The sequence below is a fragment of the Nicotiana sylvestris genome, chromosome 9 (assembly GCF_000393655.2).
Source record: "Nicotiana sylvestris chromosome 9, ASM39365v2, whole genome shotgun sequence".
Taxonomy (NCBI): Eukaryota; Viridiplantae; Streptophyta; class Magnoliopsida; order Solanales; family Solanaceae; genus Nicotiana; species Nicotiana sylvestris.
Genome location: NC_091065.1, coordinates 88,555,806 through 88,570,218, shown reverse-complemented (window position 1 = coordinate 88,570,218; position 14,413 = coordinate 88,555,806). Strand labels below are relative to the sequence as shown.

The following is a 14,413-nucleotide window of genomic DNA, read 5'->3' as shown; positions in this document are numbered from 1 at the left end:
GACTCGCCAGTTCTACATGGAAGATGGTTTTCTGAAAGTGAAAGGGAACCGACTTTATGTTCCTAAAGGAGGAGATCTACGAAGGACTCTTCTAGCGGAATGTCATGATACTCTGTGGGCCGGCCATCCCGGTGAAGAACGCACCATGGCGTTACTTCGCCGTGCATATTATTGGCCTCAAATGGCCGATGACGTTGCTCAGTATGTGAAGACTTGTCTAGTATGCCAGAAGGACAAGTCAGACCGCTTAACACAGGCGGGACTCTTGGAACCACTAGCTGTCCCAAAGAGACCTTGGGAAAGTGTTTCCCTGGATTTCATCACCGGATTGCCCAAGGTCGGAGATCTAACAACTATCTTGGTTGTGGTAGATCGGTTTTCCAAATATGCTACCTTTATTGCTGCCCCACAATATATATCAGCAGAAGATACAGCTCGACTCTTCTTCTCTCATGTCGTCAAATATTGGGGCCTACCCAAAGATATTGTTAGTGATCGTGACTCACGCTTCACTAGCAACTTTTGGACCCAACTCTTTAAGTGTCTTGGGTCGAAGCTGAATCACAGCTCAAGTTTTCATCCGCAATCTGATGGCCAGACGGAGCGGTTCAATGGTATGTTGGAGGAATATTTGCGTCATTTTGTAACCGGATCGCAGAAGAATTGGGTGAAGCTTCTGGATGCTGCTCAACTGTGTTTCAATTCACAAAAGAGCTCTAGTACAAACAAAAGCGCTTTTGAAATTGTTACCGGACAGCAACCGCTACTCCCACACACCGTCAATGCACCAAATATGTCTAAATCTCCTCGAGCTGCTAGCTTCTCTAAAGAGTGGAAGCAAAATTTGGAGATAGTGCGGAGCTATCTTGTCAAGGCTCAAAAGCGGATGAAGAGGCATGCTGATCAGAATCGTCGCTTTGTTGAATACCAAGTAGGAGACAAAGTGATGGTCAAAATTCCAAAACGTTACTTATTTGCAGGGGTCCATGACCCTCGCCTTATTGCAAAAATATATTGGACCCTTGTCCATTGAAAGGCGTATTGGGAAAGTTGCATACCGGGTGGATACCCCAGCTTGGTGGAAAATTCATCCTGTTTTTCATGTCAGCCTCCTGAAACCTTTTCGGGAAGATACAGAGGATCCTTCAAGGAGCCAGCTCACAATACCCAGTATTCGAGGGCCCAATTCAACCGGGAAAAGGCGTGTTGAAGCTATCCTTGATGATAGAGTGATTCATGCCTCAAGGAAAGATCACCAGGAGTTCTTGGTGAAATGGCAGGGCTGTGATACAGAGGAGAACACTTGGGAGAGGGGAACAAACCTCAAAGCCTACAAGAGCCTAATTGAAGATTATCTTGCAAGTAAGGCGCCGAGGACGTCGCCAACTCAGGTGGGGGAGAATGTCATGGGCGGCTTTCCAGCCGTGCCCCATGACCCCTTGGGCGCGCCCCGTGGCGTCCTAGCAAGCCTTCCAATGCCTAGCGCCACGGACGGCCCCGTGGTCTTGGTCGCGCCAAGTGACAAGCGCGCATGTGCCTCTGTCGCCCCACCGATATCCCTCGCCAGCGCCCAACCGCAGGCAGATGCCAACAGCGCCGCGCGCGCAGACAATGCCGCGCGCGCAGATCCTGATGCCAAAGACTATGCTGCCGACAACGGCCCTGTTTTCTGCCTTATAGCAAACTAAGTCTTTTTCATTGTAAATATAGAGTAGTTTTATTCCATGTAATTTCATTATGTTTCTCTAGCTTAATCAAGTCTAGTCTTGTAGCTTTGGATTATTTTTTTTAAGCATTATTAAGGGGGACCAAACAATCAAAACTTTCTAGCAAGCAAACAATTCTCTGTACTGGTGTCTCTCCCCCTCGACACCGCATTTCCTTTCTGTAATAGCTTTCATTAATGCAATCAAGCTTTCTTTCATTCTCAATTCTCATTCCTGTTCTCTCAATTTCTCTTGACATTGGTTTTCCCGTACGGCACTGACAATCTAGTCTAGCGTACGGAGGGGACCTCAGTTGGCGGACAGCAACTGCACTGACATCAGTTGCTTAGCCTTACGTCGCCCTTCCAAGGAATCTCAGGAAGGCGCCGCGTAACAGTTATTGTATTCCATGAGTCTAGACTTTAATATCAGGCCCTGAAATTGGACTCTATGCGGGCTTGGGCTAGAAGGTTTGGGTTGGGCCATGAGTATTCCTCCCAAAGATGGGTAAAAGAGGAGGGTAAATTAGTAGAGCTACGAGAATTTGAAACCTTTAAAAAGAGTCCAAAATTTTCAGATCCCACCCAAAAGGAAAACGTAGGCGGCAAACTTCACAACAATCCAAAATTCCAATAAATTGTTGCAGTAAAAGGAAATATTACAGATCTGACTAGTATCTTTATCTTCTTCTCAAATCTCTCTCTCTGCTTAGACCGAAAGTTCAAAGGTGCGCTCGTTTTTTTCTCTCCTCTCTGTAATTTGTTTCCCAGTTGTAGTTTGCTTTTCGGGAAAGAGGTCTGGCTTAGAAACCCTAATTTTTTGTCTTCGTCTTTCTTCTCGTTTATCCTTTATCTTCGGTAAATCTTTTTTTTGTTGTTGCTACTCAGCAAAATTACCCTTCTCTTTGCTAACTCGGAGTAAAGATCTGTCTTCAATTGTTTAATTCCTGGGTTAAAAAAAATCAGATTTTACTTCATCTTATGGATTTATCGGTTGATACGAATTTTGAGAAGCTTTTTTCTCTCTCTTAATCTTATGTTCTTCTATACCCCCTTTTAATATTTGAGAAACAAAAACAAAGTACTGTGTTTTTCCTTTCTTGCTTTTTTAGTGTATGTGACAATTAATTTAGATTTGAAGATGGCGGGGAAAGGAGGCAAAGGACTGCTAGCAGGAAAGACAACAGCGGCGGCAGCAGCTGCAGCAGCCAACAAAGAGAAAGACAAGAAAAGGCCTGTTTCTCGTTCATCACGTGCTGGTCTCCAGGTAATATTTTTTTCACCTTCTTACATTAAAAGATTTGGGTATTAGAGTTTTTCTGTTGAAGGGTTTCATAGAAGGTGCAAAATTAAGTTAAAACTGGTTGAAAGTTTGTATGCCTTTTCATACTGTGGTTGCTTGTTCTGTTTATTTATGTAGTTTATTTGTCTTAAAGATAGTACTGCTTCATATATTCTCCAAGGACAGTAGGAAAATGAGAGCTAGTAGTATTTGTCAGCATGGTAGTATTAGTAGTACAGAAACTAGTGCTAATGTTAGCAGATTAGAGTGCTTGTTCTGTTTCATTATGCTTGTATATGTATAATTTCTTTTGATTCTAATTTGATTTGAGAATATAATTTGCCAAGTGAAAGATTATTAGTTGTCTATTCATGTATAGATATGTGTTGAGTTAATTCCTCAAATGAACATTCAACTCGGCGAAATTAATATATCTTTTTTTTTGGGTCCCAATAATGTCACTCAACTTCATATATTTATCTTTCAAATTATGGATAGAAAATCACTTTAAAAGTTACTTAAAATGGTTTTTGATATAAAATCATTTACCGTCTCTACTATATAATAAAGTATTAGTAAATAACAAAGCAAGGGTCCCACTTATTAAACAAAAATGTAGAATCTTTGTGATTTCCACCCAATAGAATATCATTCCATATATCCGAATATAACGATAAAATATAGTCAAGTTAATATAGTTTAAAGCATACTGGTAATATTAATAATATGGGTAAGAAACATAGAACTGAATGAGCTGTGGGTGTGGGGTTCCTTTTTTTGGTGAGTTTTCTGAATATTGATATCTAGTTCTAATCATCAAGAGATAACAATTAGGATCCTTTTTTTCTTCTTTGAGGATTCATAGAAATTGAAAGATTATCTCTGATTTGGGGAAAATGTAACCTTTTTTTCCTTACAGATTGTATTATCTCCCATATGTTGCTCCTTGACATTCTTATTCAAAATATTGAAGGGTAGATTTTCCCTCTTGAATGGAAAAAACAACATGAATTAGACTTTACACAATATTAACATGAAAAGTTAATCTATCAAATATTAGATGGGTTAGGGATTGCTAGTCCTTTGGGATTGCCTTTTCTATTCTTTTTTTTCTTCCTGTTTCTATTTCTTCCCACTGATTATTCCAATTCCTCTTTAAGTCTTTGAATTCAACAGAAGTTGATCTAAGTGACAAGACAATCAAAATCAGGATTTTATATTTATGTATATTCTGGAACTCATGACACTTTCTTTTTGTTTCTTTTGAAGTTAATAGAATAAATAAAAAAAAGTAAAACAGCTAAACAATACTAATGAAATCAGTAAGGGACAAATAGTCAGTTATAATTATTTTATACATTAATGATAAAAGTACGGTTAGTGGGTTTATATCCAAAATCATTTCAAGTAATTTTTAAAGTGGTTTTCTATGTTACTTTGTAAACGTTCAGTGACTTTATTGGGGAAAAAATGAATTTACAGTTAGACCTCTCTATAACAACATCCTTATATAACAACACTTCACTATAAAAGCCAAGCTTTTCTGGAATCAATTTTTATGTTATGTTATAATATATGTTATAATATATGTTCTCTATAACAACATTTTGCTATAACATCAAAAAATATTCGGAACAAATGAGGTTGTTATAGATATGTTTGACTGTACTAGATAATTTCATTAAGTTGAGTGACCATTTGAGGAATTAACTGGATATGTATATGTTACCAAACTATATAGCCAAGAGTACAAGGACAAGTATGACAAAGATAATAAATAGATGTTATCTGTAAAAATCCAGTCTGCTTGTCCTTGGCAGTGTAAGGCTAAATAACACTTTTAAATGTGTAAATTACATTTTTGATATATGTCCAAATTGTCTTTACCTTTTGGCATGAACATCATCTTTCGACTCATGTTGTACAATGAACACTCTGACAATAGCATTAAGATATCTATCTAATCAAGGCTGCATCATAGAAGAGTATTTCTCACAGTCGTGTGACATTCCATTTGCAAAACTGATATTTGGCTTTGTGAAATCAGTTTCTAGCTAGGACATTTTCATCTTCCCTGCATTTAGCACAATGAACAGAAGTCCTTTATGAATGTTGGTGTTGGTATTAGTATAAATTTTCCCTTGATATATTGTACACTGCTTGATATGATTTTTTGACACGTTTGGGGGATTATAGTTTCCAGTGGGTAGAATTCACCGACAACTCAAGTCAAGAACCTCAGCCCACGGAAGGGTAGGAGCGACAGCAGCTGTTTACTCTGCTGCAATTCTGGAATACCTGACAGCAGAGGTTCTTGAATTGGCTGGTAATGCAAGCAAGGATCTCAAAGTGAAGAGGATCACACCAAGGCACTTGCAGCTTGCCATTCGTGGAGATGAGGAACTCGACACCCTTATTAAAGGGACCATTGCTGGTGGTGGTGTTATCCCTCACATTCACAAATCACTCATAAACAAGACCACCAAGGAGTGAAATGTTCCCGCTTTTAAATTTGTTGTCTATTGACTTAATGACAGTTTGTGTTAGTGTCTTTTGTTCTGTTCTCTGGTTTGATAATAGTAGTCTTGTGTAATTCAATTTAGGAACATTTTCAGCTTCTCAGTGTCATGTTTGATCAAGTCAACTTGTAGGATGTAGGACACTGGAAATGTTAATTTGACATTTATATCATCTTGTTGTTTGTTGGTATGTATGTCGTTGGACCTGTTGTAAATGCTTGTGATTTTAGTGGTTTGTTTAGAAGATCTACAATCTTGTGACAACATAAAGAAGGTGTACCTGCATTTGTCTAGGAAAGGGCTTCTTTTGAATCAAATTACAGCATGAACTTGTGATTTTGTCTCGGCGGCTGAACTGCATCCTTTTATCACAGAGCCTATGTTTGTGGATTTTGAAGTTACTATATTATATTGTACTTGTCTGAGTTTGAGATCGACTTAATTGTATTAAGCTTAATAGTGGTGTACAATAGGGCATTGCGAAAATTCGAATTGAGAGCACTCAAAATGCCAAACTTAGGCTGAATTGATTTGGAAGTATCAACATAATAGTTAAATTGTTTTTAAATATATAAAAATAACATTATCTTTCGAACAAATTAAAAGTATATCACATACGATGACGAGGGAGAGTGGAATATACGGGTAATTAGAGCTTTAGGAAAAAGTTGATCCAGAAATTATTATAGAATGGTATTTCAATTTTCAGGTGAGGCAGAAATTATGCTAAGTAATCTTGATTAGTGAACCGGTCGACACAAGAGATGTGGATTCTATTTTATGATATGATGTCTTCCACTGAAGATAAAAAGAGACGAAAAAAGATAAATAGAAGAAGGGAGTGCTCTCTCGAAGGAAAGGGTGCAGAGGTATCTTCTTGCCTACTTTTCTTTTATCTCCTTTTTCCTAGAAAAATTAAATATGTTTAAAAGTTTAAATAAATTCTAAGCACCTAAACCTAATTTTTATGATAAATATAACAATTACTAATTTAAGAAAAGAAATACTAGTATATACTTATTCAATCGTTGCATGATGTAAGCAACTTTATACTAGCTAGATTTCTAGTTCACTTGAGGTATCAAGATTTAGAGGATGTCTTAATATACTCTTACATTCTCTTTTGTTTGTTTGTATGTACCTCTGATCGCCCATAATTAAATACTTACTATAAATTGGTCATTATCTCCCACAATTTGTATTAGGGGTGTACATAGGTCGGATTGGTTCGGATTTTACAATTACCAAACCAAATAAATTGTGTCGGGTTAATAAATTTAAAGACCAAATCAAACCAATAAAAAACTCGGGTTTTTCAATCTCGGTTTTTCTCGGGTTATTCGGATTTTTCGGATTTTTTCCCGGTAAAATCTTCGTAGAACAAAACATATAACGTATGCTCAAAATATTTCTTTGATCCTAGTAAGATACAACTATACAAAGTACTTTCCAAGAACATAATATAAAATATGAGATGTGTCATGGCATTATCCTAAAATATTCAACAATAAAGACAATAAACTTATGAAATGTAAATATTGCTAATTAAAAAGCCATAATAAAAATAACATAATCAAAAAATACTAAGTCATGCTAAATTAAATAGACTAATAAGGGAGTATTAATTATATGACTAAATGCTAAAGAAAAATAAAAATATGTTATGCATTTTTATCTAAATTATTGCAAAATAAAAAATACATATTCAATACATTCCCGTTCGTAATATTGAATTCAATGTCTTTTGTTAGCATTAGTATTGATTTGATTTTGGTTTGGGCTTTTGTTAGCATTATTTAATTTACTAATATTAATGGCTATAAAACTTATTGGAGAATTCAAAAGTTCTAAGTCCAACCTTGAAATAATACCTTAAAAGATAAAATTATGAAATTTTCTAAGAAATATTTATAAATTACATCACAATAGGTATATTTATATATTAAATATATCTAAAAAATTTATATATGTAATGTCGGGTTGGTTTGGTTTCGGTTTGACTTTCTTAGTTAAAACCAACTCAACCCAATTATGGTCGGGTTTTTTATTCCAACACCAAACCAAATCAAACCAAACCAAACCATAGTGAGGTTTTTTTCTCGATTTGACTCGGATTATCGGGTTGGTGCGGTTTGTCGGTTTCCTTTGTACCCCTAATTTGTGGTATCATTTATATTCCTCTACTAATCCAAATTAAAGTTGCTATTCATCACAAGGAGCGTTTTTCTCACTCTCTCTCTCTCTCTTTCTCATGGAGGCAAATCTTGTTCTACCCTACCGTAGCTTTTCAACAGCATCCATTAGAAACAGACATAAGATGAATACTTATAAATACAAAAAAATACCATATCCACTATGCTCCATATTAACGAAGCTACCAGCAAATAATCAAAATCATAATGCAGAAACAACCACAACCAGTTGTTCCAAAAATGTTTACAAAGATAATTGGTTCGATCGTCTCGCCATTAATCATCTCTCTCAAAGCATACAAGCTACCACAGGTAAATTAAGATACTAGTCGATCTCTCTAGCTCCTTTAATTTATCTTATTTAATGTTTTTTTTTCTAAAATTAATTTATAGGATTAAGAAACAATAAGAGTGGATATGAAGGGTTGGCGGAGGCTGCAACGATGGTGTATAGCAACTTTAACTCAAGGCGTCAAGTAAATATTGTTGTTGATGCTCTTCAAAGGGCATTCCCTATGCCTATTCTTTCCCTGGTAAGTTCATGTCTTTTTTTTTTTCTTTCTTAATTCACCTTTGAAAACAACTCCTCCTTTAATATTACACTACTAATGAAAACTTTCTTTTACACTATCATAAACTTTTCTTCTACACTATCGTCTATATAATTTAAATCCAATTTTTAACGTGTTTACTTTTTTATCTTTTTTTTTAAACATGTTCGTATTATCATCATTTCTTAGTGTAATTTCTGAGTCAGTTTTATGAATGGACACTAAACTCACTTTATTGTACTAAAGTTATTAAATTATATTTTTTGTTACGAAAAAATTAATCACCTTACAAAAATACCACAAAAGTTATTAAATTACTTTTTATAACAAAAACGATACTCAACTTTTGCCTAATATCATAGAAGGTCATTAGGAGGAAATAAAAGAGACATTTTATATGATACATAAGCAAAGTTATAGTGAATTTTGTGTTACATAAAAATTATTTAGTGACTTTCTGTGATATTTAGGCAAAATTGAGCGAACAGATTAGTGACTTTGGCGCAATAAAATGAATGTTAGAGTAAACATCTATGAAATTATCCCTGCAATTTTATAACATGCACGTTAATATTTAGGCAGTAGGACAAAAGTTAGATGCTTCTCGTTTCCAAGTACAGCTTCATATCTGATAACTTTGGTTTTATCATCGATCCTTTCTTGTTATTAACTTCTATCACCCAATTGCACTTCCAACTGGAAAACCCCCTTTTTAATGCTATTATTATTTCGTAGGAGTATTATTTAAAGGCAACCACTGCTCCATGGCCCGTCTATATTTTTCTTTAAAAAAAACAGAAATTATTAGGTAATGGGACAAAGACAGAAAGAGCACATAAAACAAGTTGCTTAAAATATTTTCCTATCCAACAAATCGGTAATTATTATGCCTTTACACAATATTGGTAGTCATGACTCGGGATGACATGTTGGTGATGTTTAAAAATAATCGAGAAGTAAAACGTGAAAATTCTTGTAGCTTGTTACTTGAATACTATACTTCATTAATACATTTGCTTTTTTCTAGCGAAATTAAAAAATATATATATATATATATATATATATATATGTGGACGTTATAATGAATTTTTACATTATTAAACATGTATCAGTAACTTGTCTTATTTTTATATTATTATCTCACTTATTACCTGCTGTTCCTATAGATATATATATATAAACTAAAGCAATAACATGGAAATTAATGTTGGTATTGCTAAACAGATGAAGATGGTACTACCACAATCTAAGTGGGCAAGAGAGTATTGCGCTGCTTTCACCACAGTCTTCTTCGCTTGGCTAGTGGGACCCTGTGAGGTACGCTCTGAAATATTCCTAATTTCCAAGACATTAATTATTTGTGAAAGGAACCTTGTTAGAAGGTGACAAATTGAAAATAAATACTAAATATTGTGCATATGGAATGGAATAACTATTAAACTAGTGATAACAATGGCAATAACAACGAACAAAAATGAAACAACCACAGGGCCTTAAAAGCTCACAGTAACACACGTGCACATATGTTTGCCACTAGGGGTGTACAAAGGAAACCAACAAACCACACTAATCCGATAATCCGAGTCAAATCGAGAAAAAAAATCCGGCTATAGTTTGGTGTTGGAAAAAAAACCCGACCATAATTGATTTGATTTGGTTTTAACTAAAGAAAGTCAAACCGAAATCAAACCAATCCGATATTACATATATAGAAATTTTAGATATATTTAATATATAAATATACTTATTGTGATGTAATTTATAAATATTTCTTAAAATTTTTCATAATTTTATCTTGTAAGGTATTATTTCAAGGGTGGACTTAGAGCTTTTGAATGCTCCAATAATTTTTATAGCCATTAATATTAGTAAATTAAATAATGCTAACAAAAGTCCCAACCAAAATCAAATCAATACTAATGCTAACAAAAGATATTCAATTCAATATTACGAATGAGAATGTATTGAATATCTATTTTTTGTTTTGCAATAATTTAGATAAAAATGCATAACCTATTTTATTTTTCTTTAGCGTTTAATCATGTAATTAATACTCCTTCATTAGTCTATTTATTTTAACATGACTTAGTACTTTTAGATTATGTTTATTTTTATTATGGCTTTTTAATTAGCAATATTTATATTACATAATTTTATTGTCTTTATTGTTGAATATTTTAGGATAATGCCATGACACATCTCATATTTTGTATTATTTTCTTGGAAAATACTTTATATAGTTGTATCTTACTAGGATTAAAGAAATATTTTGAGCATACATTATATGTTTTGTTCTACGAAAATTTTACCGGGAAAAAAAATCTCGAAAAACCCGAAAACCCGAGTTTTATTGGTTGGTTTGGTCTTTAGATTTAATAACCCGATACAATTGGTTTGGTTTGGTAATTGTAAAATTTGAACCAACCCGGCCTATGTACTCCCTTATTTGCCACAATGCTGTGCAAGTCAAATGGAAGTAACCATCACGGGCGGAGTTACAATATTAGGTACGGGTTCAACAAATTCAATAACTTTTGCTTTAATCTTGTATTTGTTTAAGAAATGTATTAAATATGTATAAATTACCCGATAAATAATATCTATTAAATATGTATTTGATCTAATAACCCCGCTGAATAAGAGGCGAAACAATCTCCTCTTCTTCCTTCATCACTCTATGGGTGTGTTTGGTATAACGGAAAATATTTTCCGTGGAAAATATTTTCTTGGAAAATAAGTAGTAGTCTTATTCATTTTCCGGTGTATGGTACGCAAATTAAGGAAAATGACTTTTCAAGAGTATTTATAAATAATTTAGATATAATAAACATGAAGGCATAAACTTTCAAATCAATAACCTTCCGAACCCACAAATTTCATAAATTTTCGAACTGTTAAACTTTCGAAACCGCGAAAATTCGAACCCGTAAACTTTATAATTTCTAAACCCGTAAACTTCCAAACACATAAACCTCCGAACTCATAACTTTGGAACTTGTAAATTTTTGAATCTTTAAACCGATAAATAAAATAACTAAAACTGAAAAATATATTTAAAAATATTTTTTTTCGGGGGGGGGGGGGGGGCAAGTGAGGGGGTTGGAACGAAAAAACAGAAATTTAAAATTGCAAAAAAAAAAATATTAGGTAAAAAAATTAATTTTTTTTGCTGGAGGTGGGGTGGGATAGAAGGGTAGTAGGGTGGGTGGTAACGGAAAAACTGAAATTTGAAAAAAAAAAAACCTTTTTTGGAGAGAGGAGGTAGAGTGGGTTGGTGAGGGTGGGGAAGGTTGGGAAGGAGTTTTGGAAAATATTTTCCCTTCTTTTGATAAGGAAAATATTTTCCTTCAATTGAAGGAAAATGAGTTCATAAAGAAAATATTTTCAAAAACATTTAACCCAACCAAATATGGAAAAATTGGAAAATATTTTCCGGAAAATATTTTTCTTCATATCAAACACACCTTATATCTGCAGCCCTTTTCTTGGTGTAGGCGAGACAAAGTTTTTTTTAGTCTTCTGCGAACCCAATAACTAAAATGAACGCTAGCAATGAATTTATTAGCAAGTTCAGAACTCATAAACTTCAAATTCTGGCTCATGTATTACCAAGATTTCTTAATCATTCTCTTATGCTTCAAGGTGAAAGAGTCAGAGTTTAAAGGGAGAAAGGAAAACACAGTGGTCCACATAAAAAAATGCAGGTATTTATCTATTTCTCTGTCCATTCTTTGAGATTGTCTATTGTTATGGTGATGGTATATGAATTCACTATTTGTTTCAACAAACATAAGTATTCTATAGTAATTCCCAAACCTCTTTCCATTATTCACAAATGAAATACTTTGTAGGTTTCTGGAGGAAACGAATTGTGTGGGGATGTGCACTAACCTATGCAAGATGCCTTCTCAATTGTTCATCAAGGATACATTAGGAATGCCAGTGAACATGGTACCAAGTAAGTATACCAAATGATAACACGTAGTTGTACTTTCTTTAAAAACAAATCATTATATACCCATGTATAATATGCACCATATTAAAGTATTGCAAGAAGTTCAACAGCATTACTTCATCAAGAATATTGAGAACATTTGGTATAATTTTCCATAGTTGATGTAAATATACTATAATCATATTAGATCATTTAGGCAAGCATAAGACATAATTCATTGCCCTAAAAGAGCAGCCCGATGCACAAAGTATCTCGCATTCACGTAGCGTTCGAAGAAGGGCTATATCGCGAGGGGTGTGATGTAGGCAGTCTGGCAGATTCCACTGCTTGAACCCGTGACCTATAAATCATACAGAAATAACTTTATCATTACTCCAAGACTCCCGTTCACATAATAAAATATTGACTTCTTGCCTCCTCTAAGAATAAGTTTAAACCACCTTAACCAATTGAAAAAGTAATAGTATCTGCACTAGAACTTGGAGACTTTGCATATCACTTCAATGGGAGGCCCCACCTTGATGCCACTAAAGGTGCAATTCTAAAAAAGTATCATCATAGTGCTGTTGAAAATTGTAGCAAATAGCAGACAATAATTTGTAATTTTTAGGTCAACAAGAATCCAACGTGAGGGTTATCATAAATTGACTAGTTTTACATTAACCGTTAATCTACTATGATTCTTCTCCGCCCTCCTATATTCGGGCTTGAGACTAGCAATGTGTGCAAACTCGCACAAACGGACTTAGATGGATTGACATGGACAGTGGGAATTCAATAATAGATTCCAACGTGCTTAGAAGTTGAGGCATAGTTGTTGTAGTTTATGCCAACAAGAATCCAACCGAGGCAAAGGAGGGAGGAGGAAGAAGAGGAGAAAATTTTGAATGATACTGTTTCCTGATAGTCTGTCCACTAATTGGACTTGTCTCACAATGCTAAGTGATTCCTTTTTCAAATTTAGGAAAGTAATAGTTGATGCACTTCCCATCCCCACATCCAATCATTTTTCCATGACCTACACTAATAAAAGAGCCAAATTCTACATATAACAGATGTTGACACCTTTGGTTAATTTGCAGACTTTGATGATATGAGCTGTGAGATGATATTTGGGCAGGATCCTCCTCAACCAGATACAGATCCAGCATTTGTGCAGCCATGCTACAAACTATGTAACTACTTTTTCAACTACCATAGTTGCAAATTTCTATTAACAGATTCAAATCTATGCCCTTCTTCTCTTTAGCTAGAGCTTATCTGAACTTTCTTATTTATACCCAACGCAAGCTGACATTTCAGGAAAACAAATAAAAATATCATGGATAGCGGGTGTGCCAGATATGTTACTTATGTTTTTTGCTACAAAATTCGTGCAGGCAAACTTAGCAATAAACACCAAAGGGATTGCAACAGTCAAGTGAAAAGGAAAGATGAGGAGATTTCATAACGCCGTTCATATATCCTTTCAATTTACTTTCATTTGAAAGCTGTTATACTTAAAAGAATGAGTAGCATATGAAAACATCGGTAACTGGAAGAGGTGTCAACGTACAGGAACCAATAAGCATACACATACATGTATTACCAGATAAATTTCTGAATATTGTTTGAAATTATTCGATTGCATGTATGAATTTGTCTTCAGAAAGTAGACCAAAATCTAAAGAAATAAGAAAACTGCAGCTATATGTTTCAACTTCTGGTCAAGTGAAAACAGATCGAGTACTCAGGGGAAACTATAACATAAGAATATTAGGAAAAGAAGAAGAAAACTGTAAGCTCAGAAACTTAGATATCCAACAAACCGTGCTGATTATTGCTCCACATAAACTAGAGTACTAGACTAGATATTTATATGAACCCAAACAAACGTCATAAGGGCTAATTACATTGTCACAAAATTATTTCGAGCTGCCATTTCTTAGTAGCAGTATGACAATCAGAAATGAACATATATGGTAATGAAGAACCAAAGAATGCTTCAACATATTGAAGTTGCACAAGTGTGATTGCAGCAATTTCCTTTAACAGTTAGATGTTGTTGGTCCAATAAGTAATTTTTTTCAAAGACTTTGTCTTCCATCTCATCCAGCTTGAGGTTATAGTCTGAAGTGTAACCTCACAATTTTGGATGATCACCAACAAACATATTATAAAGCAGACGCTATGATTTGTATAATCTGGCAACAGAAGCCAATTAGTGAAT

General features: G+C 34.5%; 2 protein-coding genes across 5 annotated transcripts; both read left to right on the top strand.

Annotated features, from left to right (window-relative positions):
- Window positions 1-2,160: 2,160 nt before the first annotated feature.
- On the top strand, window positions 2,161-5,696 carry LOC104217304 (probable histone H2A variant 1). 4 transcript variants are annotated; one of them, XM_009767511.2, is made up of 3 exons: window positions 2,161-2,433; window positions 2,847-2,972; window positions 5,184-5,696. In XM_009767511.2, the coding sequence occupies exons 2-3, from the start codon at window positions 2,847-2,849 to the stop codon at window positions 5,478-5,480; spliced, it is 423 nt and encodes a 140-aa protein (XP_009765813.1). In that variant the 5' UTR covers window positions 2,161-2,433; the 3' UTR covers window positions 5,481-5,696. The 4 variants fall into 4 exon arrangements, with proteins under 4 accessions (XP_009765813.1, XP_009765811.1, XP_009765812.1 ...); XM_009767509.2 differs by having other exon boundaries at window positions 2,193-2,433; window positions 2,839-2,972; XM_009767510.2 differs by having other exon boundaries at window positions 2,293-2,433; window positions 2,818-2,972.
- Window positions 5,697-7,713: 2,017 nt separating this feature from the next.
- On the top strand, window positions 7,714-13,837 carry LOC104217305 (beta-carotene isomerase D27, chloroplastic). The gene is made up of 7 exons (XM_009767513.2): window positions 7,714-8,010; window positions 8,092-8,231; window positions 9,474-9,566; window positions 11,892-11,953; window positions 12,101-12,207; window positions 13,287-13,379; window positions 13,584-13,837. Exons 1-7 carry the CDS (start codon window positions 7,758-7,760, stop codon window positions 13,652-13,654), a joined length of 819 nt encoding a protein of 272 aa, XP_009765815.1. The 5' UTR covers window positions 7,714-7,757; the 3' UTR covers window positions 13,655-13,837.
- Window positions 13,838-14,413: the final 576 nt, after the last annotated feature.

Coding starts and splice junctions, on each gene's coding strand:
- LOC104217304 (XM_009767511.2), top strand. CDS start 2,847: ATGGCGGGGAAAGGAGGCAAAGGACTGCTAGCAGGAAAGACAACAGCG. Junction 2,973..5,183: donor CATCACGTGCTGGTCTCCAG/GTAATATTTTTT, acceptor GGGGGATTATAG/TTTCCAGTGGGTAGAATTCA.
- LOC104217305 (XM_009767513.2), top strand. CDS start 7,758: ATGGAGGCAAATCTTGTTCTACCCTACCGTAGCTTTTCAACAGCATCC. Junction 11,954..12,100: donor GTCCACATAAAAAAATGCAG/GTATTTATCTAT, acceptor AATACTTTGTAG/GTTTCTGGAGGAAACGAATT. Junction 13,380..13,583: donor GCAGCCATGCTACAAACTAT/GTAACTACTTTT, acceptor AAATTCGTGCAG/GCAAACTTAGCAATAAACAC.